Source organism: Pomacea canaliculata, linkage group LG7 (genome assembly GCF_003073045.1).
Source record: "Pomacea canaliculata isolate SZHN2017 linkage group LG7, ASM307304v1, whole genome shotgun sequence".
NCBI classification, from domain to species: Eukaryota; Metazoa; Mollusca; class Gastropoda; order Architaenioglossa; family Ampullariidae; genus Pomacea; species Pomacea canaliculata.
The window spans coordinates 13,316,058-13,343,696 of NC_037596.1; the positions used below are offsets into that span (position 1 = coordinate 13,316,058).

General features: G+C 36.4%; 2 protein-coding genes across 2 annotated transcripts; one reads left to right on the forward strand and one right to left on the reverse strand.

Moving 5' to 3' along the window:
- Window positions 1-5,493: 5,493 nt before the first annotated feature.
- Window positions 5,494-10,452, reverse strand: LOC112569619. The gene is made up of 6 exons (XM_025247452.1): window positions 10,104-10,452; window positions 9,074-9,197; window positions 8,410-8,548; window positions 7,556-7,650; window positions 7,178-7,243; window positions 5,494-6,122 (listed from the first exon to the last, which is right to left on the reverse strand). The coding sequence occupies exons 2-6, from the start codon at window positions 9,123-9,125 to the stop codon at window positions 6,025-6,027; spliced, it is 450 nt and encodes a 149-aa protein (XP_025103237.1). The 5' UTR covers window positions 9,126-9,197; window positions 10,104-10,452; the 3' UTR covers window positions 5,494-6,024.
- A 6,461-nt stretch (window positions 10,453-16,913) lies between these two features.
- On the forward strand, window positions 16,914-22,230 carry LOC112568575. Its single transcript, XM_025245907.1, has 6 exons — window positions 16,914-17,082; window positions 17,551-17,889; window positions 18,517-18,552; window positions 19,066-19,134; window positions 21,187-21,537; window positions 22,127-22,230. The coding sequence occupies exons 1-6, from the start codon at window positions 17,013-17,015 to the stop codon at window positions 22,228-22,230; spliced, it is 969 nt and encodes a 322-aa protein (XP_025101692.1). The 5' UTR covers window positions 16,914-17,012.
- The last annotated feature ends 5,409 nt before the right edge of the window (window positions 22,231-27,639 follow it).

Consider the following 27,639-nt stretch of genomic DNA (forward strand, 5'->3'; position numbering starts at 1 on the left):
AAAGTGCCTTCCTGTCTACCACAGCAGGTCATCTCTTTCAGGTGCAGTTGTTCCTGTGTGATCATCATTAATGGGATACTGAATAAGGTCATATCAGGAATTCGCCCTAACACATTCCAGGCGTTCCTATTTGTTTCTTTTGATATAGACACTGAGTCTGTGTGTCATGAACATTTTTCATGAAGTGTTGGGCAGGCCAATGCTTTTTTCCACACTGTCCCCACCAGACTTGTGTTGCATGAAGTTAGATCTTGTGGTATTGTCCGGCAGCAGGAGTAATTATCATCATACAGAATCACATATCCCAAAGACTTAAAGGGCTGCATCAGGAGCTGAACCACATCATATGGCTTATTGCTGACTTGTGATTTTACATTACTTCTAGTTGCTTGAAGTACTTTTATACACCTGATTTAATTTAATTCTCCATTTGATGCTTATCCTTGATGTACACCCTTAAAGAATCTCTGCCTTTCCAGTGACACATGATTTCATCAATGGCAATTTCTTGGTGTGTGATGTAAAGTCTTGAAAAGCTGAAACATAAGAATCAGCTTGATAACAGATTGTAGCATTTCAATACACCATAGAATCTAATAATTCAACAAAATTAAAAAAAAAACTGACCTTTTTCTTCTTTTTATATTTATAACCAAATACAAATGCAGTGAAAAGCGGGTTTGGTTCCAAGGTGGATATTATAGCTACTCAACTCTACCCTACCATTGTGCTTTCTTGCACATTTTATTGCAAAAAAAAAGCTCACTGAGATTGAAGCACTGAATAAATACTTCTCATTTTTGTATGACACAAAAAATATATGTGTAATTCTTAATCAGAAGTGGGGCATGTCACCACTTTGAGCCATTGTATCAATTTCTTACTAATTTTATAGTATTCTGAAAAGTAAATAAGGATCATTATTTTCAAACAGTAAAAAGATTTTATTTAAAGTGAAAGAAACATAAAACTGACCTGGTTGAGATGGTCCAGAAGGGTCATAGACTAGCTGGCCCTTTGCAACTAACTTTAAATTGTCATTAAGATAGAAAATATAGAATGAGCCTAAATTGCTCCCTCTTTGATGCTTGGTCTGTGTGAATAAAAAATTGTATTGACCAATAATCTTGGATGTATAGTTTCTTCACAAGACCCATGTAAACAGGGATGTGATAAAATATTTTGTCTTGGAGAGTAACAGGTTCCCAATTACTGTCACAATTTTCAGGGAAATTTTACACCAGCTTCTTTTTTATTGTCAATGGTCTGCATAGCATATCTATTTGTTGTGGTTTTTATCAGTTTTATGATTTCTTTATCAACATTTTGCACATTCACCAGCATATTTGCATATTATAGGGGACTTTTGTCCTTCATGAGTGGGGCAATGGACTGTGTTATTTTGATTTGCACTTTCCACAATTTTGATTTAGCTTCAAATGATTTTGCTGAGAATCTTGTTGGGTCCCTGCAGCTTGACATTCACCTCTGAGAAATACTTCTCAATGTCTACCATTAAGGCTGAATCTTACAGCCACTTGCATCCATTTCCCTAACAGGTCTTCCCTACTTCCACATGAACTTTGTCTCACAGCTTGCATGTTTCCATGACTGGGTCACTTCACTTCACAGTGATAAACAAGATCAGTGTGCTGAAGTCAAAGATCATTCAGTAACTCCTTAAACTGGCAGCTGCTAAACCTTTTGCTTTTGATAAAATTTATGAATGATGCTACTGTTACTACATGATTTTATTGTTGATATCACAGTGGTGAGCTGCAACCACTGTGCACGGAGACTTAGTTGCGGTAGGTTTCCTGTTGTTTTGTGTATGAATGGTGTCTTGTGTGCATCATTTGTTCCACATCACTTGAAGCAGAAAAAGACTGATATAAGAAATCTGTTTGCTCTCAAAATGGCTTAGTGAGCAGGAAAACAATGGTCTTCGTCCACCATCTACTTTACAACTCTCTCAGTGAGATTCCTCTGAACTTGTGCCTTTTCTATTTGATTTACCTACAAATCTTTTTATCCTCATTGTCATCTGCGGTGGCTCGATTATGTTTCATGTGTATGCAAGGTAAGTGAACGTTCATCTTATTCCAGTGTGTAATGAAGTGACATAAATCATTTGGAAAGACAGTATATTTCTTTGACACGTACATTTAACTTATTTTTTGTTTGCAAGCCAACCATACCTGGAACTCATCTGTAGTAATTGAAGGCCACTTAACTTTTCAAATGTTACCTTAAGGTTTTTTTTCATTGAGAAAACAAGTCTTCACCTCTTCTAGTGCTCTGCATTTCCTCCAGCTACAGCATTTCCTTTCGCATGTCAAATGGCAAGTTGGGCAATATTATTGGGCATTTTGTCACAAACCACAGAGAAAAATTGAAAATGTCCTGCAAAATCTGTTGGATGTTTTTTTCATCATCTTGTGCTAGGCATTTTATCTAATCTGAGACCATTCTCTAAAACAAACTAACGATGAAACAGTTTTACTTTATCTGGTGCTAACATCTTTGCAGCAACCATCTTGCATTCATGAACAATCTCTTCCCCTGCATGAGACTTCTTTGCAATAAGCACGCTTGTTACTTGACCCATAAGAATAATATTGTCTCTGTCACAATGAGGCCTACTGAAAATTGCTTCTTGTGATTCTGAATACTGCTAAAGAACATTAATGTTATCCATTTAGTTTCCCAGTTCATTGAGTTTAGCATGTTTCTATTTTTCTTTTTAAGTTGACACTCTACATCAACTTTTTTTCTTTTCTTTTTTTTTTTTTTTTTCCAGTACATATTTGTAAGATGTCACACAATCTGATAATATCTTGTTATCATCTGAATCCAAGCCAGACTTTTTAAATTTTTACACTTACCTATGATCTTTCTTTGACCTATGATCTTGTCTGGTGGCCCAGTTAGTGCCAGTCACCAATACGGCGAGGGCTCATGGTCCTGACATAAGCTCTTGTCTCAGACACATTGTTCTTTATTTGCGTGTGGCTCTGTTTACAGGCCTGGTTGCCTTGCCATAATATAGCCTTAGTTGCTGGCTACGTGTAAAACACCAATTACTCCCCTTCCTTCCTTGACCAGATAGATTAGATATCCCTTATGCAACTCTGTCATTCAGATTTAAATTTGTACATTTGCTTCTGTGCATTCCTTGACATTGGTAATGCTTTCATTGATTTCTAAAGTTGTTGGCTTTAACAGCAAGAAACAATATTACTGCAAATTAATGTGGTAGCCAGGACTTTGTCAAGTCTGGACTTAAAAATAGGGGTAAGCAGTCTTACACCCCATAGGTAGGAAGAGGAGACTCAGCCTCGGACTACTAGAAAATTATCACATTCCTAGTTTGCATGATAGAGACTTAAAGTCCGTCTCGAGCCAGCACGAAGTTAATCTTAGAGTATTGATGTAAGTAAAGAAATGTACTGTGAACATTGGATTACGAACTGTGGATATTGTTTAACGAACTGAACATTGAATGTGAATATTGGATTACGAAATGTGAATATTGGATTATGAACTGTGAACATTGATTGTGATAATTGGATTATGAACTGTGAACATTGAATGTGATAATTGGATTACAAACTGTGAACATTGAATGTGAATATTGGATTACGAACTGTGAACATTGAATGTGAATATTGGATTACGAACTGTGAACATTGATTGTGATAATTGGATTACGAAATGTGAACATTGAATGTGAATATTGGATTACGAACTGTGGACATTGAATGTGATAATTGGATTACGAACTATGAACATTGAATGTGATAATTGGATTATGAACTGTGGACATTGAATGCGATAACTGGATTACAAACTGTGGACATTGAATGTGATAATCGGATTACGAACTGTGAACATTTGTTACCCGCCACGATGAATTGAGATTTGCCAAATTTCACATTTTTAAAGCACGGGTTCTGAACTTTGTTTTGATACAAAAGTGGCTCTTCTAGTCCTAACACTGAGTAAGAAACATTTGAAGTGTAAAAGTACGGTGGCGGCCATTTTGAAAAAAGCGGGTTCAAAGATTAACGTCAAGATGGCCGACCGGGTTTGTTTACTCCTAAACTTTTGCAAACAAATGTTTTGATTTGTCAATATTTGAATCGTTCTTTGAAGAAGTTGAACAAACAGACTCTGGGCTTTCTGGCAAGGTATAACATGATGGGTTATGACAGGGAAACAGTATCGAAACAGCGTTTGAATTTCGTCTGAAATCGGTACGGATCGCAGTAGGGTACCTCGATTAAAACGTATTCAAAGTCGATTTTTAACTTTTATTTTAACATACCTGTGTATTTTCCTGATAGCTTAATAATCAAGGAATCCATTTTTAAAGAAAAGTCAAAGTGCACAAAATTGAACCTTATCACCCTTCGGGGCCTCGAGCACAAAACATTTCGTCGTGGAGGGTCACATTTGTGAGGCGAGCGAGAGAGATATGTTTTAAAATTACAATCGGAGCCAGATGTAAACTATTTCAGTATTATGTACAGAGTATAATTTTAATACCTTTTTATTACACTCTTTTGTTTCATAAATATATATAGATTGATATATTTTACTGATTTGGTGAATGGACATGCAGTGAGTGTTGTAATTATGTGTGGTCGAATGCTTGTCAAGAGTTGTGCATTGCGCGACACAGCACTCAACCGTTACAACTGCCCAGCACACACAACCTTTACAGATATGAATATGATTTAGTGGATAGTTTAATGGCATCAGAAACCGAACTCTTGATCGGCAGTACTGTCGATGAAAGGAGAACTATGTAACAAACGAAAGAGAGGGTTAAATATTACGAGTACTTGATATGGGGTTATTTTTATGATGATTATTATTATTCTCAATGTCCCTTTGGGGTGGTGTAGAAGTAACTGAATGTTGACTGACTAAAGTAGAAGCACTTTATTAATCTTGTAGATCAGACCTGGGCAAACGCCGGCCCGCGGGCCGTATCCGGCCCGCCTCCTGTCTCTGACAGGCCCGCCCGCTGGCCGCCCACCAGTAAATATACTATATATACAGTATTGGGTAAAACTGAGTTAACTATATTAGTCCGGCCCTCTAGAACCATCCCAGTTTCTCATCCGGCCCCTTGGGAAAATTAATTGCCCACCCCTGTTGTAGATAGTCGGAGATAAACATTTCAGGGTTCACAAGACAGCAGCCTCAAGATGGACTTAAAGTCTGGGGAAGTAAACATTTCTAGAGAGTTCACTAGTTTTTATTTTGTGGATTAAAAGTAAACCATCTCAGTAGTATAAGTCTTGTCATTTTACACAGATATTGTAGCTTTTATTTTTTACCTACGTCCCTGTCTGTCAGTCCCCTCTGTCTTGCTCACTCGCTCGTTGGTTTTGACACTGTCCCTCTGTAGTTTAACATAATTTCCCCTCTTCAGAACAAGCTAAATATACACAAGTACAATTTACTTATTGTCATACTAATTTCTTTCTTTGGTTATTGTTTATTTCGTTCTTTCCTTCTCTGTTCTTTTTTCTGTCCTCTCTTTACTACCTTTTTTCTTTCTTTCGTTATGATTACTTAATTGCTAAAGCAGACAAAGTCCATACATTAGTTTTATTTTTACAGATTTAGGCACAGCTAAAATATCGAAACGATAAGCACAAACCTTTGAATACAAGCTACTTGAACATTGCTACTGGATGGAAGTAAGGCCAAGAGAAACTGCTGTAATAAACAGTACACAAAGAAGGGTAAGATATATATTACTGTAGCGCCACATAAGAAAATCAGTTAGGATCGTGTTTGTTTGTCTCACAGAAATGAGATGATACTAGAAAACAATCTTATTTAAATATTCAAAACCTTTTCAATCGTATCTGATGACATAAGCAGAAGTAACAGGGTAAGGATGGATATTCAAATTATACTGAAACACAAGTTAATCCAAAAGAAAACTCAAAAGGTTTAGTACTGAAATGTTCACTGAAATCTGACTACTAGACTTGTTCCGATTTCTTATACACGGGCGAGCCAGGCTGCCAGGACTGGAACCACTGGACTCAGCAACATCCCCATCAGCTCATGTCCGTGCATCAAGCTGTTTGCGCCACTTCCTGTCCAAAGAAAGACATCTCGTTAATAATTTAAGCTGTGGATGTGGTGATGGGGAGGTGTGAGAAGAGAAGTAGGTAGGACAAAAGAGGGTGTCTTTACAAGATGTCAGTGTCTTGATAGGTGCGGGGTTAAAAAAAAAAAACAATAAAAAACGTTTAAAGGGAAATTTTAAAGTTGTGCTTAAAAGATAGGTTCTGACATTGTGAATCATGTCCAGCTAGTCATCATTGTGCTCGACTTCAAAAGTTCACTGAACAATCTCCACATCCAGGATGCCGGCCTTTTGACGACGGTTTGGTGACGTCACTCAAGTACACAACATGGCGGTCTACCCGAGGCACTGGCACAACTTTCTTGTACAGTAACCGATTATGTCATAAGTCAGTCGATGCTATTGAACAGAGGGTCGGCTCGGGTACCATCGTTTCCTTTATCACCCAATATCTGTCTTTTAGACGCCAGTGTAAGTAAATGGCTGCCTTGCATGCCAAAATTTTAACCCGAAATGATTTTGAATTTGTATTTTAGTTTGTTTCTCCTTTTAAATGTTGATGGAAAGTAGACAATATGAATTTCATTAAACAGAAAGAAAGGAGCCTGGCTTGTCCATGGTTTATTTTTGAAAGATCTGCGAAGGAGGGTAAGAAGAAAATGTTGGACAAAAGAAAGACAAGTAGACAAACATCAAATCAGAAGAGCGGACAAAAGTTCATCAGAAAGGTCATATTACTATCAGTCAGCGATAGTCCTGTTTATAATATCGAATGAACAGCGCAGCTTTACTGTTTACTACATGTATGAAAACTCCTTCACGAAACGTTTTTTGAAGATATATAAAATGTCGGGATACGATATTAGGTATAAGCCCTGCATATTCATGTTAGTATCTCAAATAACCGCGTGTAAGCCAGGTAGATGTATGGAGAATAAAGGTAGAAGATCCTCTTCTTCGTAGAAAGAATTATGTTGCAAGACTGGTCTTAGAATTCATACAAAGCATCGCAAATCCTGATTACATATTGTACTGACAGTAAAGAGGAATAATATTTCCTACCCTGATTCATCTCCGGCACACAGGAACATTGCGACACGAAGTCGTTCACTTTACAATAGTAGGCTTCTGTAATAATAAAACGAAAAGATTATTGCGGCATGATTCATATATTATACATACACAAGATGGGTGAGCCATTACAGTGAACTACAGTGCAGAAGAAAACTCGCCCTGTCCATACAATTTATTAATTGGTTACCTTAGTTACTGAGAAAAGTAAAACGAGAGAGATGCCTCACCTAGATATGGTGAACCACTTACACATCACAGTTTTTTAAAGTACGAGTCTAGCGCTTCTTTGACAAGTTTTCAAGCAATGGAGGATATCTAACATTCATAATATACCAAGTATAGTTGTATTATTTATAAATACATTACCAAACTGTAAATTCAGCAGCTGGATGGCGTAAGGTCGACATGTGGATGAGCTGACATCAGCGTTGTTGAAGCAGTCGACAAAGGTCTCAAAATCACTGCAAGTAAACAGCAGCTCAAGACAGTCATCATCATCATTGCACCATAAAATGGCTGCTGACAGAAAAATCAGGTTATTATCTACAAAATGTTTTTCTTATAAAAGTAATTTTATTATTGATGCTCAAAATAAGAGCAACGACAGGCAGACATACGAAGTTATTTTTCCATACAGTTCTGTTTTCATAAAATAATTTGCTGTTACTAATGTTACTGTTGTGTTCAAAATAGTAAAAGTTCAAAAGGTCGAACAGGGCTGTCTTTTTCAGTTTGAACCAGGCTGATTCAGTCGTCTCATATACAGGATTGAGTACAGGCTTTTTCTTCTTCTTGAAAACAGTAGTAAATTAGTTTTAAAATGCTCCAATAAGTTTATTTATTGTAAAGAAACAAGTAAGTGTGAAGTTCTATAAAACCTGAGAATTTAAAATGCTATTTAAATCGACATTTAGTGGTTATAGACATTTTGCAAGTAATGCCCGACTTTGTAAAATATATATCTGTGCCTGAGTAAGAAGGTGCAAGATATTTTCAAAATATATGTATGTTCTGTCACATATGGGACACACACTAATTTCAACACAGTTTTTTTTTCGAGATAATAAGAAATGGAGAATGAAATTTTACTCCTCTAAAAAGGACAAAATCGTGTTTTCTGCTTCTGCTTCTCTCTCTCTCTCACGCACACACGGACATAAGAACAAAATTAATTTGTTTACTCGTATGTCAGAGACCAACAAGGAATCAAGCTCACTTACTCACAAAGTTGATTTTCTATGATAGTGAGGTTACACACCCCACCTGACCACGCAATGGCAAAGGTTCTCAGATTAGCCAAAGCACACTTGTTCAAAGTAATGACTTCTGAGGCTGTACAAGTGCCTTCAATCTTGCCAACTGTGAAAACATTTTAATAACATTTCATGATCATGACTAATAACATAGGCAGACGAAATAAGCTCAGTGCCAGTATAAACAGGTATACATCAATTTGCAATACTGTTTCTTACAGTATCAGCTAGTTCTGTGGAAATAGTTATTTAAATGTTTTTTTTACATCGGCAAAAAGAGGGTTGGAAAAGAAAAAAGAAATATTTACGATACTTGTATGGACATTTGCACGATGTTAGCTGTATCATTATGAAGATCAGCATGTAAAAGAATCTTACCACTTCTAATTTCTTTCACAAACACACGCGTAAACAAGCAAACAAACACACTCACACTAATGTTTAAGTGTTAAGTCGCAGTTATTCTTGGTGTGCGTAGAAGCGTGCAATGTGTTGCATGGTTGACGACCGTAGCAAACGGACTAAGGGAAGCCGTCTACACACAGTCTATGCACAGTCTATACACAGACTACACACAATCTGTACTAACATAACGATGTTTTGCAGCAAATGGAATTTAAAATCACTTCACCTCTCAAGACGAGCACGAGGGCAAAGGTCGCGAGGCTGTATGAGCAGCTCATGATGACCGACACTTGAGGACAGACTCAGTTTTCTCCTTCTGTTCCAGCAGGTGGATGATGACTCGAGCAGCGCTGCTTGGGAGTGAAGGTGTGGGTTGTATGAATATTTTATATATATATACACATACTGCGCAGGTCTGGACCCGTTTGTTTGCTAACCTGTACTTCAACTGTAATTATTTTTAAATAGTCTAGTCTCCTTATCAACATCACTGTTTACCACCAGGCGCACTCTGCCGGGATCTTCGCCTTTCAAAAAATATCTGTTTGAAGCCATTAAACTTGAATAAATTTACAGGTATAATGAAGTGACTTGTAAGTATTGGAGTCTACTGCATGTAGATAAGAGTCATGGATAATTTTAGACACATCTTTGTAAGCTAAGTAATCTACCTCCTGTGTGGAAGATAAAAACTATTTGTCATTTATAAAAAAAAAAAGACATCCTTTTCTTGAAATTCTATTGAAAACAACCCTCCCACGTTCAAATTAACAGAGGCTTAAAATCGTACACCGTGAGTTCTAAACACTATCCGTGTTAGTTAACTGATCTGCCTGTCGATAGAACAGAAAAAAAGAGATCAGCCTAATCGCAAGAGCAAAAGAAGTTCAGACTTGAATATGTGTATTTGATATCCCTCAATATGGCTTTTAAAAAACAAAGATTGGTAGACAGGGTCAGAAAAAGTTCCCTGTCATGGATTTTATTGAAAAAAAATGCTGTGCCTTTATTACCACATTTTTAAAGGACTAATTTAAGAAATACTGGGTTATTTTATTTTCTCAAAAAGATCTCTTGAACTTCAAGAAACAAATATAATAAAGTGAACTTGCATAGAGTCATATTCCTGCCCTACAGCCAGGCGCATGGCTCTTTACATAAAAAAAAAGACACACACAGAGAAGAAATATACGTAGCCAGAAATGTGTTTTGAAAAGGAGCTAAATAAGATTTAATCAAATAAATATCGGTATTACCTGAGCGTACTGCGGGCAAAGTACAAGCATCCTCGTTCAGTCTGTCTTTCTCTATTTGTTGTCGTGTGCAACGGATTTCGTCAACTGAGGTTTATTTTGATCTTCGCAAAGCTCTTGATTCGTCCATTCCTAGCGAGCTGCTGACCAGAATTATACTGGAGAGACTGAAAAATACCCTAGACTTAGGCAAGAACAGACAGGCTTTCGGCAGGGAAAATCATGCACAGACCAAATCGCTACACTGCGAAATATTATCGAACATTCCATCGAATGGCAGTCGCCACTATACATAACTTTTGTGGACTTTGAGAAGGCTTTTGACTCCGTAGACAGGGAAGCCATCTGTGTGTTTCATTTTAATTCAGTACTTTTACCATTTCTTCACCATCTAAAGGATATGTGTATATTTACACCCACCCACATACACATTTCATCAAGTTATCTACTTCACCATCCTTAGTAATATCTCCTCAAATCGACTCGCTGATCCAAATACCGATCTGAGTCCCAGCCAGCGAAGCATATCCACTTTAACAACAAAGATCAGAAGAAGGAAGGAGTCTTGTGGGAGGTACGAGATATACTGCAAGGGACCAAAAAAAAAAAAAAACTTGTAAACTTTATCAAAGGCCAAACACGATTGAAGCAAGCGGCGCGGAACGACGATACCAGGGAGGGTTAATCTCACACACCAGGAACGCAATGGAGCATGGAGCCAGCGCGTGGAACGAGCTAGAAATTGAATCGAGAGAATTAAGAAAGCTTGATCCTATCTCGTTTTTTCTGCACTTACAACACACAAAGGACTGGGTGGGACTATTTTGTCGTCTGCCGTCGCCAGGGCGCCGTTACTGAACGTTGAACGCACATCAAGTCCGTCGCCACGACTGCAGCGAGTTTAAAATGGCGGCCGCACGAACACTGCATGTACGATGGATTACTTAGTAAGGAAATGTTGCACTGTATTCACACCTGATGATATTCATTTGTATTTATTTTGACTGCAACTATGTAAAACTTTATTTTCTCCACAAATTAAGAAAGAAAATTATTAAAGAAAATTAGGTAAAAGTTCACTGACCACCAAAAGTCAAGCAGTCAAGTCTGCCCGTAGAAAAGGAACCGAAGCCATCGACACGGAAGAGACAACACGTTTCAAACACACGACAGGCACATTAAAAATATTCACAACCACAAGTCCAACATGAGGAAGATATCAGATAAGACATAAATACCACCGAGCTCTGCTTCCTACAGTCAGACGAAGGGACATCACTCTAAACTATAGGTTACTATCCAACGACTTTTTAAAGGTGGATTCAAAAGTTTGAAAATATAATTCTTATTATTGTTATTATTGTTATGCTGTCCAGTGCTGATACTCAGGTTTACATAAAAAGAATTACGATTTAAGTGATGAAAGTATTCTCCTTGCTGTGTAATCTGATTTGAAAGAAAATCTTTCTCTACACAGACAAAAGATCATCCCGAGTTTTGTTTCCTGCTCTCGTCTGAAACTTTGCTACGTTGTCTGAAAACAAGGGTGAAGATTCATTTTATTATCTTTCTTCTTCATGAAGAATTATTTTGCTGGCTTTCCCGAATAAACATCTTACCATGCAGCGCGTGTAGGCGAGCACGCTTACGGACTAACACGAAAGCATACGGAGGATTAAAACAACTGTGTATCTCTGAGAGAGAGAGAGAGAGAGAGAGAAATTGAGACGAGAAAAAAAAGAAAAACAAAGGAGAGACGACAGACAAACAAATGATTCTCTCATCACTTTCTATTAAAACAAGGAACAGCATTATAAGCAGTGTCCCACTTATTGCGGAAATAGAAAGTATATTAGTAAGTACATAAATTCTTGCTCGATAAACATCTACAGTTATCTTCTCCTATCATTTCAAGAAATAGATGAAGGCAGCATGAACACTAACAGTCTGTTGTGTGTGATTTCTGCTGCTCTGGTGGTGCTTTGTGACTAGTTCTCAGCAACTATGTGAGTAATATTTGAAATATTTAATTTTGTTCATTATCTTATCGTATACATCACTTTCAACCGATGGACTAATTAGGGGACAGTACTATGTAGTATACACGGGAAATATTTTTTTCCTATGTTATGAACAGTCTATATCCAGTTTCGTGACTTTTTGAATAAAACATCGTGTACATTGAAAAGACGATCGTGAATGGGGATATACCTGTAAAAAACACACAAAAACGACACATGATCCTCCAGTAAAGCTCCTCATACTCCCACATACAGTTAATCATCCAGAACTTTCCATAACAAATAATAAATACTGGCCTGTGGGGCTGTGTGGCAAATAAAGTGTTGACTGTTGTGGAGTCACCACGGTGACCTAACATTTTTTTGTGATAATTTGATACACGAGGCTTTGTATGACGGCAATTCAAAGACATTATTTGAAGCCCAAGGTAGTAAAACATTTTAAATCGCTTACACATAATAAGAATTCAATTCTGTTGTTCAGGTGCCAAAGTGAAGATTGAAAACATCAGTGATAACGTGTTTAGAGTCACTAACAATGGCGTCGTGAGTCTGACTTTCTACTTGGCAACGGAAAACTGTCCTCGGAACCTTTCAAACACCATAAAGGTTTCTGTCGTCACATCCGTAGCCATGGAACAAGAAGATCTTGTGCAGAATACGATATGAAAATGGTACCTACCAGACATCTGATACCAGTAGACATTGTCACCTGGACAAGTCCACGAACAAAATGAAGTTTTTGTTCAACGTCACCTCAATGGACATGAGAGTGAAGTTCACTCTTACTTCTTCCAGTCCCGGTTCTTCTCTTACCTTTGTTGACATCGTAGGTAAGCTTTCGATAAAAATCCGAACGAAATTCAATCACTCTCTCGAAATGCAGTTAGCGGACTCCTCGTTAACTCAGTCTTATAATAATTGTCACATCAGTGAAAAGTTTGGACAAATCTTCATTTTAACTGTTATGAATGAAAATCGTGGGCTTACAAAGCATTGCAATCTCGACTCATTCAATTCCTAAAAAGTGGTTTGCACTTTTGCCTACCTACATAAAGTAGAGTTATTTCGTGTGAAACAATTCTAATTGTTGTACACTCATATGAAGTACAACCTATAAATGTTATACAAGAATCTATATCATGTACAGAAAAGACATTTTATCCAAACTAAACTCTGGGGCTTTCTGATTTCCACAGATGAAGATTTGTCAACGCCATCCACGTTGTTATCTTCATCACCTGCATCAGGTAAAAACACCTTTACTGTGTATGTTTGTTAACAATCATTGGCTTGTGTATGACATGTCCTTATGTGACAAGAAAAAGTCCAGATGGAATCAGCATTTGTTATAGATTATATTTGCTTCTATCGAAATATGTGTCACAGGGACACAAACAAAAGACTCCAAGTGGTAATGTATGGTTCAACGACAAAAGAAATTTGAGACTGCAATGTACATGTTGCTATCAAATCCGGCTCAAACAAAGGATGAGTGGCTCAGCAGTTCCATCAGCAGTCCAGAAAATTCATGGGACAATCGCAGACAAAACATCAGAGTTAGTTCTGTGCCACCGACACAGAGATTCAACTTCTAAGCAAGATGGCGCAGAAGAAACGGCTGGTCAACGAAGTTGTCCATAAAAGAAGTAACACTGTGCAGGCGGACACACAGAGAACAACAAGTGATTACAAGAACAGATAAGCAGAAGACATAAAACTTGACACCGATCTGCGGGTCGAAATATTTCTTTAGCTTTGATGCTCTTATCGAGAATCCTCGCGGGCTTTTGCCAGCGTCTTTATTCACTGACCACGTGGTCAGGTTGGCAAGTGTCATGACATCACAGCCTCGACACCCCGTAGTTGCCACTCGTATTTTGGAAACAAGGAGCCCACAATAAAGACGGGAACACGGGTTTATTACCTCAAGATAATTATAAAGTGTTACTCAATATATTTTTAATACAATGTACCTTGTCTGTTATAAAAGCGCTCCTTTCTTTCTCTCGTTGGTCTGTGAGCGTGGGTATGTGTATTTCTGTAGTTTGCCTTACGTGTCTGTGTGTGCCAAAATTTCTGTGTGTTTGTGTCTGATCAAAATTTCAATTAGCAAAACGATCATGTTGCTTACAATCATGTCTAAAACGCAGGTTTGAGGCGGCTCATGTCATGTTGTCGAATGAGGTTTTAAACCGTCATGAGCGAGAACTGTTTTCTGAGGAGTTGGGCAGAGACTCCATCCTGAATTTGGAGGTCGTGTAATGGTGAAAAGTTAAACTAATCAGAGAATACAGAAGAAGGAAAATGTTACAAGTAGTAAAACAATGTTTCAATGTAGCTAGTACATACTCTCTCTTACAATCATTGCGGAAGAAGTTGTCGAGACCAATGATCTTTGTGTGTGAACATAGAAGAATGTCTTTTCAAAGCCTCTTTCGGCATGACTTGCGTTGAGACAGGTTGTAATGGCGGTAGAAGGTGTATATATATATATATCTTTGTACACAAGTCAGTGGTAAGCTCCCGACCTGACATTTCAAAGGACGCAGCCAGGTGTGTTTACATTTTCCTAAGGTATGCCTTCCCACCGATCTTGATTCTTTCATTCACCTCGAAGACTGAACTTTACACATTGAGATCACGCGGGCCAGAGATGTAGAATATAACAATTTCAATTATTATTTTTATTGAAGTTTTTTTGGTGCAACTCTCCTATATAATATATCTTACACTACTATCGGCCAGGCTTTAATTTTATTCTTCTTTAAAAGGAAATGTAGAAAGTTTGAATATCTATGTATCAAAATATATATGTAATACATACTTTATATAGTCTCTCTATATATGTGTGTATCAACTCTCGCAATATGTAGTGGATACTCATTTTGTGACCATCGATGTGCGATGATGATAATTAATAGGAAGATTTGACTGCGTGTATCTATGTTGCTGTAGATAATGTGTGGAGCTACTTATGACCAGGAAATTTGTGAGTAATGTATTCAACATAGGTCCTGCCAGGGTACTTTCATAAGTATTTTTTTTTAAATTTTGCTTTCATAACTATAATAATATTCATATTGCCGGAAGCATAACGCGAACTAGTGTCTCAGCCTCTCAAATTGGGAATAATGTGAATGAATGTTCGTCTTGAGTAAAAAAAGAGAGAATGAATAGAATTTATTAGCACACTAGCATTATACCCTTTACACCAATAATTTGTGTATATGTATAGATATTTACACAGATTTATTATTGTTCGCGCATCTCGTGAACAAAAACAATGTGATCTTAACTTACTTTGTTGGTGATTTGGATAGGAAAAGTAAGACCTGTGATGTCCTACTTCATAGGAATTTGATTCACAGGTGCAAGACTGGATTTTATAAACATCTTCAGTGACATTCTCTGTGTGGATAATAACAACTACACCAATATTACATTTTAACTGCTCTGACGACCATGACTACTTTATTCATGTTGCCAGGGATGTACCCCACAACACAAGGAAGCTGGATTTGTGCAAAATATTTATGAAAAAAGAGTTTAGTTGGTGTCTGATAGCAGCAAGTCTGGAAACTTCAGAAGATTCTCTGAATTATCTTTTCGGTTTCAAAGATCAAAGCGAGTGATGTTCATACTTTCATGGACGGACACTGAAAGTCACGGCACCTAAAACAAACAATTAAGTCCGTTCATCTCCGTGGTGCCATGGAAACATCCGTAAGTTCCCCAAAGGAAAATTTATCTTAATCTGAATGTACGACCAGTCTAGCTTTACTAATTTCTATGTGTGTGTGTGGTATACCCGAGTTTGGGTGTACAAAGACGCATCTTTTTTCCAGAGTATGTTCTTCTCAATGTGTTATTTTCGATGACTTGTCCTACATCATCGTGTCTTTTCCCACTAGCTTGTATTGATACGTTCACTGTGAAAGGCAGGCACATTCATACCTGAGGTGTGAATTTACTGGACGAAGACGAAGCACGCGGGCTTTCTCACCTTCTCAGACAGAGAGGTATGTACGATATAAAAGTTTATTTACAAGACCTTCACGATAACAACTAGCTTACTGATGACCTGCTGGAGTTGCCTGACTAATTGTGTTTCAAGACTGAATGGGCAAAGTGCATACGATGGCAGGAAAGGACGAAGGATGGAGGTAATAATAATAATAATAATAATAATAATAATAATAATAATAATAATAATAATAATAAAATAATAATAATAATAATAATAATAATAATAATAATAATAATAATAATAATAATAATAATAATAATAATAATAATACAAAAGGTGCAACTCACACTCCTAAGGACCATGCTTTTAGCGCATTGTATGACTGTTATGTCAAGGGAAAATATTATTTATCAATAGTATCACAACCTCTTTCCCTTGACAACTTTTTAGCTTTCAAGCACGCGTTGGAAAAAATTCTTTTCTAGCGAGATTCTCTTCGTCGGTTTTCTCTCGTAAAAAGACAGTCGTTAGGGTCAATGAGTGCAGGCGGGCACCCACGTGGACAGAAGCAAAAGGAACTAGACGATTAAGAAACAGACAAAAGCAAGTGTTCCTATTTTTTTATTATTTCAATGGAAAGAAAAATCCGTATTGTAAATCATGTAGTGTTGTCCTAATTAGTGGGGAAATAGAAACTCATACTTTGTGAATGCGTGAATAAACGCCAAACGGAGAAAAAAAAATAGAGGATTAAAAAAACAGACAAGAGCTAATGTTTCTCTGTTTCTTATTTTACCGGAAATACGTAAATCTTGGGGCGTTGTCCTAATTAATGAGGAAATAGAAAGTCATTCTGTTTCATAAACTCAAGTTCAGTACTCTTCTATATTCCTTCTTTTCTTTGCAGAGATACATGTCATCATGCTCAGTCTGTTTGGTCTTTTCTTTCCTGTATTTGTGGTACTTCAAACGGCCATTTCTCAGGAAATATGTAAGTAATTTATGAAATTACTAAGTGTATGTAAAACAAACATCAAGAATAATCATATGCGCACCTACAACATCCACACACAAACACCACTGACAGTTCATCTGATGTTGAGCAGCTGCACCGTAGATGGCACAAACAATTTCAGGTGTTTATTTATTTATTAACCCTGTCTATTAATTTTACATATAGACATGCATAGAGTTTACCCGAGTTTCACAATACAAATTATCTCGTTAGTGCATGTTCAGGTTATGACAAAATGCGAGAAGCTTTCCTTTCTATTTGTTGGTCACAGAAAGAAGCTTAATCCCTCTGTCCGACGACAATTATCTTAGAACAGATGTGGACATCATAATGTTAATACCAATAATGTTCAGACTGTTCCTATGTATTGTAGAGGATAAAAAAATAATGATATACCATCGATATTTTCCCGTTATACTAAAAAAAATGTTTATCATTGTCCAGGTGCCAGGCTGAAGTTTGTCAACTTAACGAACGACCTTCTTGTGGCTGAAAACGACTTCATCAATATTACATTTTACATGACAACGGAAAACTGCTCTGGGGATCCTTTATACACCATCACTGTTTCCACTTCTGTGGACAAAGTTGATGAAAAGACAGATCATTGCAAAATACGTGTTCAAAATGGCGCCTATTCAATAACTGAGCAAAGTAAATCCTGTCGAATGTGGAATTCGGGGAACAAAATAGAGTTTTCTCAAGAAGTGCATCCCTCAGTCAGAAAACTAATCTTCATTGTTTCAACTAGAACTGCAAAGTCTGTTTATACTGTCATACCAGGTAAATCGAAAAGACATTATGATAAATTTACTCCAAATAAATGATTGTTCAGATCGACTAGTATTTATCTGAGAATACACGCGAATATTGGTGCAAAAGTTGTTGTTTTTTTTTTTTGTAAATTGTACCAAGCTATGTCATTTGCTTAGAGACTGTAACAAAAATCTTATTTAATAAGCCTATATTTACAGAGAATACTGTAGCAGTGTTTTTTGAATTGTTTAGCTAAGAAGAATGCTTACATCGGAATGAGGTGAATACATCTCAGTTTTATTAATATTTACCTAACACATCAGCGACTAATCAAATTAATTACTATCAATTACCGTTAATTACTTAATACATGAATACAAAGCTACCATAGACAGTTACAAATGTTATATATCAGAGTTAACTATACACTGGGTTAAAGAGAAGGAGGAGGGAGAGACAAGACAAGGGAGACAAGGGAGAACAAGGACATGTCTGCTCCTTTGGTATTCAGCCGTTGTTGAGGGGAGGAGGATGAAGTTATTACTCCATTGTTTATTAGTATCACAAAACAACTAAATGCAATTTAGATAAATAGTGTTGAATTCCTGTAACTATTAATAACACATTTATCTGTAAAACTTTCATTTTAAACAGTCGAAAGAGTTACAAGGGAACCATCAATGACGACAGGTGAGAACTGTTATTTCTATTGGTAGGTTTTGAGGTCTGGACAAGACATTTGTGAAAGTAAACACTCTGTTCTATGAAATGAAAAATATTAAGCATTTCTGTTTCGCCTGCACTTTTCTTATCTGAATGAATTTTCTATTGTTGTTGTTTTAGTTGAAGATTTTTATTTACCATAAAAGCTCACGTGAGCTTCCTTGACACACAAACACGATGTGATGTCAGGATGACTTTTATTTCCGTGTAGTTTATGAGGGTCTTGACAAGAAACTTGTGAAAGTAAATTGCACCAAGTCATTTTAATTTCTCAGAACCTGACATTGAAATGTAGTCAATTATTTGAATCATAGGATTATCAAGTTTAATAATATTTATCACCAAGCAATGGTGTAATTTTTCTACACATTTTTTAGCTCTCATGCAAGCTTATCATTTATCCAAATGTAACATTTTTATTTAGGTTTATCCATAACTAGAATGAACTTTCCATAATATTTGTTTCTTACATGCTTACAGGGGAAGAAGACATGTCAACACTAACATCAACTTTGGAATCGTCCTCAGCTTCCACAGTTTGTACAACATGTACGCAACACGTTTGTTCATTGTTCATTGGCATTTATTAGCTGATTTCATTCCGCAGAAATATCAGTCAACATAGTGAGCTGTACTGGTAACCAGAATTTATTAGATTTTCTCTTCTTTGAAGAATTGCATCAGTTTCTTTCGAGAACGGCTTCTCTTAGTAAGTGAAGTGGATGATACCGTCACGTGACAGCCTCTTCCTCTTACTCACCGTGTTGCTGATGCCATTGTATCCCAACATATTCTTACCAACCTCAGTACCGTGTATTTTCCCACCACTCGACTTCTAGGATGAAAGTTTCCGCAAAATTACACGGGATTTAATAAAGTAAGTAATAATATTAGTTTACAAAATTTAACTGCTCATGTATACAGACAACAGATATCATGTATGCAAAATATTTGCTGGAATTATAACAAAAAAGTGATATTGGTTATAGGTAACATATAGATGAAAATACACAAAGAACATTTGAAGCAGCTCAGTTTCTACTAAGCTACATTTTACAGCATAAAACAATTCACAAAATTCACAAAAAAGTTTTATAACATCTCACATGCTACATCATAGTTGCATATTATTATGTTAATAAACTTGGTTGTATTGGGAATGTGTTATTGTGCTCACAGTATGTAGACTAGGGTCGTGGATGTATTTTCGCTTCATCCAGAGGAATGTTAGTTTAATAAACTGTAAATTCGGGCACAAAGGACATGTTTCCGTCCTGTTGCAGGTGTTCGACTGGACCTTCGTGTGACTGAAAATGGTGTAGTTATATTCCATTTTATTCCAAGCATCAAGTACTTTATCAAGGTTACCAGCACTTTGGCTAATATTTAAACCATAAAAATTTCCAAAATAGTTTATAGATATGGCACCTAATGTGTGTCTGATAAAACTACATCACGTCCATTGGCTAGCTTTGGCTACAAAATGGATTCTCCAACACACCACAAATACTGACAATATGTCTGAGGAGAAAGTAAGTTAAAACTTGAACTAATATATTAGTTTAATTCAGGTAAGCTAGCGAGTAAGTGACTGATCAAAGTATCGAATTCCTCCATTATCACCAAAGATAACAACCTTCAATGTTATTTCTATTGCCGAGTTTATACATTAGAAGTGATAGACTGGGATGCACTCACACTGAATCGGTCTTCACACATGCCATAAAGCAAGGAACTGGAAACAAAAACTTCGTGTTATGAATTCTGCAGCATAGTCTTAAGTATTGAGGAAATAGAAAGTCTTAGTACAAAAGTACTTATATACTTATAAGTACATATATCCTTTCCTAGCAATGCTAATAAATTCATTCACACTGACAACGGCATCATGGACAGTCTGTTGGTTCTGTTTATTGTTGCCCTGGTGGCACCTGATGTGACGAGTTCTCAAGAAATCTGTGAGTAATGTATACAACAGACATCTACCATCCAGCAAATGTTTCTCAAATGTACACAAACAACTTTAGTAATGCAAGAAAATTGCTGTTATTCTTGTAGCAAAAGTACTTTGACCAGTCAGCGCCTAATTTTGTGACAACTTCCCCCTCGAAAAATAAATCCCTAATAAGCTGATAATGTAAAGTATTCTGGAGATCATTATTTTAATGTGCTTAAAATGTCTATATTTAGAAATATGCTTTATTAGTGGGAAACTTTATGACAGTTTGAAACATTTCTCCGTCTGTGCTGTTGGCATTTAAATGTCGCTCTTTCTGAAGCCCTTTTAAAATGTATTTATTTGAAATGTAAAAAGCATGGTCATTGATAGACAATAGTGATTAATATTGATTTCTTACGAATATAAATAGAATACATTTTTTAATATACCAAACTAGTATAATATTGATCAGAAACACGATATTTTGCTTCAACAAACTAGCAGTGAAGTCCAGCTGTCCAGGATGCTCTATAAAAAGTAATTTTGTCTCCTCTGGATTCACGGACAATAAAACTTTTACCTTGATAATGTAATGCTCAATACGAGGTAATCTAAAACACCTGTGCTAACAGGTAGTTTGAACTTTTCATGCTGTTTTTCAGGCGCCAAAGTGAAGGTCGACAACATCACTGATGGTGTTCTTCGTGTCCCAGAAAATACTGTCGTCAGTCTGATGCTCCACTTGGAAACTGAAAACTGTCCTCAGAATCTTACCTACTTCTTACGTGTTTTTATTGTGCTACCCAAACTCAGGCATGAAGTAGATATGTGCAAAATAGTGGTTGTGGATGATGTCCATCGGTTATCTGACAATAGTGCACACCACTGCCACCCGGGTAGCTCTGACAACAATATAAAGTTTACCTTCAACGCCACCTCACTAGACATGAGACTGGGATTCACTCTTGCTTCTCTTGATATGGTCTCCACTGCCACTTACATTAATATCTCAGGTAAGTTAACCTATCAGTTATATAAATGACATTAAATAAATGCTATATTTAACTGTTTATTTTACAAGACTGCTGTTTACCTCAGTTGTTCGTCTAATGGTCTATCTATATTTGAAGGAGGGGTGTGTATTGTTAAACCTTTTATAATCCATCATCAGCCTACTGAAAACATAGCATCTTTTCCGCTCTTTTAGTATTTGTTTTTGTGTTTCTGAGTATAAGGATATCATACCTGTAAAAATATTTTCATTCTTTGAAACCTTTCTCACTTATGACCTACACGAGTTAACTGTGCAAATACAGTAACATTTACACTCACCTTCACTAAATTAGTCTTCCCCAAACTTGACAAAATATATTGTTTTCCTACCTGTACAGAGGAAAATATCTCCGCGCGGTCACCTGTATCAAATATATCAGGTAAGAATAGTCAGACATATTGTCTATGACACCTAACTCACAATCAGTGGTTTGTATAGAATGATATAGGGCGGGAAGAAAACCCGTAGGTGGGTTCAATACAGTTTTTGTACACTTACCTGTAAATTTTTGTACACTACTGAAAGTGTAGAATGGTTTTAAATTTTAGAAGAATTTACACCTGTGGACGCCTTACCTTCTATACTGGAGGACAACGAGCAGCTTCACCTGACATCCAAGCCCACAGCCCCAGGGTTGGTGTTTGTGGACTGAATATTACCCTCGAGGCAGTGTTAACTATCTCTAGTGTTGATCTTGTACACACAGTTTATGCATAGAAATGTTCCTGATGTTTCCTTCTCTGACACTCGTTTTCTTCGTCTCTTTACAAAGAATGTATTAACCTCACCAAGAAAATAAACTTGTAATTTCTTACAAAATATTTATAGCTTCCAATATGTGTGTGATGGCTTCTGTTTGTAATATGAATGTTGACGTATGTGGGAAAAGAGAGGGTAAGCACAACACACCAGCTTGTTGGTGTCTCGTGTGTTTACTTTGTTGATCGTGTCGCGCAAATCCGTGCGGGTCAAGAGGTCACGACTTCGTAGCCGTGAATTTTCTCGTCGATGGGGATCTGGACACAGCAAGCATCCTGCAGTAAGAATATTATAATATATTATATAATCACATTTTAGACACAACGTTCGATGCTTTCTTTCATCATAGTTATAATCCTGTTCCTTTCTCTTTCTCTCTCTTTACTCTCTTCTTTGTGCATGTTTGTGTGAGCGTACGTGTTTTATCATAGAGAATAGTCTGTAATGATGTTTTCTGGAGAACCTTAAACCGCTCGGAGTCACTGTCTGTACAGACAGACCAACAGGTAGATGTGCTGTCGCTCAATGTACTCGGTCCTAGACTAAAATAATATGCTGGACTGTAGTCTGTACGAACAACACATAAAACTCTCTGAGTTGTTGTTCCTTCTACATTCACTTCCCTTTAGAAACTTTGGTTTCCACACACAAGTCACGTAGGCTCGAGTTTGCAGTGTTTGGTGGACACTAAAAAGAGACAAAGGTTTGCCCAAACTTAGAGACATGAGGAGAGAAAGAGAAAGAAGACACAAAATACACAATATTGTATATAGAGACGAAAAGCTACAGTTTAATTTATTGTTTAATTTCTGTATATTTCGACACGATTCTCAAGCTATATCACATCTTTCCTGACTTTATTTAATTAGAAGGAAGTGCAAAGCTCTGAAACAATCCATTAGCCGTGACCACAAGTATATGTCATAATGAAGATCGGTATGAAAAGGTTATTATACGTGCTGCTCCATGTAATCACCTGATTAGTTGTTCCCAGTCAATGTGTGTATTGTGTTCATCATATGTTGTTTCACAATACTTTCATAATACCACTTTCCTAGTCTTTCTTACACATTCTGGTATCTTAATGTGGTCTTGTGAAAGGTTTAATGTGCTCGTGCATAACGAAGCAAAGATAGTAAAGAAAAACATGTCAACATTAATAAATATGTATAATCGTTCTACACATAAGTAGCTTTACATGTGTAATTCGTTACCTAACGTTACAATTGTCATTTATGTAAACTATCATACATATACATTACATCCTATTTATTATTTATATATATATAGCTATTTGGTGTTTTTGTATTAAAATTTAGAATGTACTTAATATTGTGTGATATAACACTTAAAAAGGAATGTTTTCCTTGTTTACCAGGTGCCAGACTAAAGATTGTGAATGGCATGGGTGGCGCTCTTCGTCACTCTTTCGTGACTGATATCAATATTATATTTTACCTGGCAACAGAAAATCTGCTTCAAGTATCTTTGTACATCGTTACTGGCGTCAGTGGTATGAAGAACTATTTATAAAAGACGACGAATATGTGGAAAATAATTTTGAGAATGGTACCTATATGATGTCTGATAACAATAATTCATGTTGCTTGTGTAGTTCCAAAGATCTCGACAAGCAGATGACAAGACTCACCTTCTCTGTTTCAACTAACAATGCGAAGTTTCTTCATACTGTTACACAAGGTAAGTCGAACTGTTACAGAAAGTTTTCGTTTTATCCTGAAGAGTGATCTAATGAAGTTTCTAAGACAAGTATGTTGACGGATGGATTGAGATAAAAATGAAATTTAATGCAGGATTTATTCACCGAGCAAGTAACTAACCAAATTAATTTCACAATTGTCTCTAATGTACAGTTACTCAAGAGCATTTACTAGTCTATGCACAAGAATGCGACAATTTAATTGGCTAAATCGGTGGAGTAGGAGACAAGGGAGACAAACAAAAAAACAACAAAAGTATTTACTGCTTCAGTTATCTACCTTTGGAAGGAAACGGGGAAACTAGAATCTTGCAGTGAAATTTACCAAATCATTGGAAAAAATGCTCCCCAGTAGTACTTTTAAGTTAAAATTTTAGAGTTTATTTCACAGACGCGATCGCTCTACATCAAGAAAAATGTTTATTGAATAGGTCATAGGTCCATTTCAAAGACGATAAAATTCATATTTGGTATAAACATTTCAACAAATTGTACTTCGTGTCATCACTCTGGTTCTAAGTGATGAGTCGGTTTGCTTTTTGTTCCTACAGAATGAGACAAAAGAGAAAGAAAAACTCATATTCATATATTTTCATTAAAAACAAGGAAAAAATCATAAGCACACACTTACTTGTGCTCACATAGGTTTACAATATGCATTTATGTACTAGGGAAGAAACTAATTAATTAATTTCCTTAGTTTCACTACCGCTAATTAGCTATTATACTACTATCTCCCTTTTGTAGAGTTTTCCTTACAAGAAATGAATAATTCTGCTTGAATACACAAAACTCGTGACTACCAGAGGTGTAAACCTGTCTTGTGACCGCTGGTAGTAGCAAACATCAACATGAACAACTCGTTGTGTTTAGCCATCGTCCTCTTCTGATGCAAGGAGCAGCATGTTCTCAAGAAATTTGTGAGTAATGTTGAACTGATGACTTGTGAGCTTACTAATTAGTATTTAAAGGTTCTACACTCAAATTCTCATAACATAAACTTTATCTTGAAACGTGGACGCTAATGAACTTGCTTTTGACAGTTTATTACTTAGAAAACCTATCTAGTCACTGTGAAAATTACGAAAAATATATACATATATCAAATGATCCAAGTTAAATTCCTCTTTTACTTACTAATGAATACTGAAATCTGCGGTTGCTGATCAAATGATTTCTGGACGTTCCCCACCTGGTGTAGAAACAACTTTTAGGACGCTTGAACTTTGATCAGCATGTTGACCCAAGTCCTAACTTGTTTGTCAATACAGTGAGACCTTACGGCACGTTGGCACTTTGCCCAATTAGGAATGGCCTCAGTGAATACAACTGTTACTTGACCCTCCGCTAGTCACATGTACCTTAGAAAAGAATTAGTAAATTAATTATCTACATCTCTAAGATTCAAGGATCTAAAATTATTTTCTACAGTACAAAAAAATCCCGTATACAATCTCTTCAGAATATTTGTCTTAGGAAAAGACTAAAATAAAAGGTGAGTTAAAGCAAAAACAGTTTGTTTCGAGAGCGACAAAGCAAAGTAATTATTTTGTACTGTCCAAAATAATGTATATCAAGCCACCTGTAAAGGCCTCAGTCAGAAACATCTTTTGATCGATCTTAGGAAACTGTGACAGATCAGCCAGCATGAGAAATTCTTGAAAAAGTCTTCATTTTTCGTGAAAAGTTAATAGTATTTATATTGGGGATCCTAAGCACGTCACGTGATTTAACAGGCACTTATAGATGCTGCCCTCTCTACCAGTCTCACTTCTTCCTGGAAGGAAAAGAATCACTTGCAGCTGACTCATTCAGTTTACTCTCTATCTTCTCAAATCGCTGTTTGTAGGTCTTCAACCCTTCTCCAGGGCTTCAAATGAAACCTGAAATTACTCATCATCGGGTTGCTGCTACACACATGACATTACTTACATTGTCTATAGTAGATGATATGTGAATGTTCATAGTGATAACACATGCACATTGCATCATTATCTGCACAAAATATTTACATAACTTCGTTAAAAACAATATTATCATACACAGTTCACAGTACATTTCAGTGTCTATTTAATTGATGTTTCTCTCGTTGATGTTTTTGGGAGGGAGAAAAGTGCTGATCTAATACCCGGTTTAACCGTGACATTATGCACAAAAGGTGATGTTCATGTTGTTTTCCAGGTGCCAGGTTGGAGTTTGTAAACTTCACGGGTAAAGGTGTTCTTGCGGCGGAAAATGACTTCATCAATCTCACAATTTTGGTTTCATCAGAAAACTGTTCTCGTAATCACGCGTACCTCGTTAAGGTTTCCAGATTGAGCGAGAATAATGAAATCACGGACCTGTGCAAAATAATTCGTAACAACAACACATACAGTCTGTCAGATTGGTCTAAATCCTGTCGTATTTCCAGCTCTGGTAACGAAATAGAATTCTCTGAACCAATCAAGTCTTCAGACACGACATTTATATTCTCGGTTTCTATTGAAGATTTGTATGAGCGGATCGAGATGAACATTTCAAGTAAGATTTTTTTTCAAAGTTGAGATTTAAGTTTATGGCTGACTGATTGTAAACCACGCATGGGATAAACCTCATCGGCCATGGTTAGCAAAGCTAAACAATATCATGATCTAACTGATCATATAAATTATTGTAAAAAATGTGACAAAAAAATGCAGAATAAATTTGCAGATTTTTGAACTAGTGTAAATGAGACTACAAGTACGAAGGGAAGAGATGAGAGAGATACATGTAAAATCAACATTAATTCACAACCAAATGTTCAAGAATAAAAGCTGTTTTATTTACACACTTTTACCTGTTACAGTCTGGCAGCAGTCGAACAACTCATCACCTGGTAAGAGGCCTCTACCTTTATTACCAGCAAATGCGTACATGAAAAAAGTCCTTGTATATTTATTTCGATATTTAGTTAGAAAACCCTTTATCAATTAATTTTTATTATTTATTTTTTATTTTCATATAATTTACAGGTTCGCACTGGTTGTCTTAGAATTTGAATAAAACACTCGCTTTTGTATATAGGAATTGAAAAAAGTTGCATGGGTTTTTTTGCACTTTATTACTATTCTTAGGTTATTATTACTCATTATTGAAGAATACTTATTAAGTTATTGTTTAACTATCTAACAAAATAAAGCATTATTAAGTAAACTTTTCGTCCTTAATGTATTTCCCCAAAGTATTTTCCTCGTGCAATGGATTTATTCTTATTGGTTCCGTTGCTCACTCAAAATGATGAAATGTAATATCCACTGGCCTTGTGATTTGATGTGTGGAGTTGTATTAATTGCCTGTCACAAGTGTATGTATGACATTTATTTTAATAAGATAAACATTATTATGTGGATGACTCTTTATGTTGCCTATCTATCTTTGGTAAGAAACAACAAACGCACGCAGAGAGAAAAGACGAAAAGGAGGAGAGTAGAAAGAGAAACACTGAAGAAGATAAAATAAAAGCCACAGTGAATCTCAAACGACCAAAGTAATTCGAGTAAGTGGTAGTCTGTCCTCACACAGGAATATTTCCTCTTGATACTACTTACACTCTCATCC

Coding starts and splice junctions, on each gene's coding strand:
- LOC112568575 (XM_025245907.1), top strand. CDS start 17,013: ATGCTCAGTCTGTTTGGTCTTTTCTTTCCTGTATTTGTGGTACTTCAA. Junction 17,083..17,550: donor GGCCATTTCTCAGGAAATAT/GTAAGTAATTTA, acceptor ATCATTGTCCAG/GTGCCAGGCTGAAGTTTGTC. Junction 21,538..22,126: donor CACTTACATTAATATCTCAG/GTAAGTTAACCT, acceptor TTTAAATTTTAG/AAGAATTTACACCTGTGGAC.
- LOC112569619 (XM_025247452.1), bottom strand. CDS start 9,125: ATGAGCTGCTCATACAGCCTCGCGACCTTTGCCCTCGTGCTCGTCTTG. Junction 7,244..7,555: donor GCTGCTGAATTTACAGTTTG/GTAATGTATTTA, acceptor TTATTATTACAG/AAGCCTACTATTGTAAAGTG. Junction 6,123..7,177: donor TGTGCCGGAGATGAATCAGG/GTAGGAAATATT, acceptor TTCTTTGGACAG/GAAGTGGCGCAAACAGCTTG.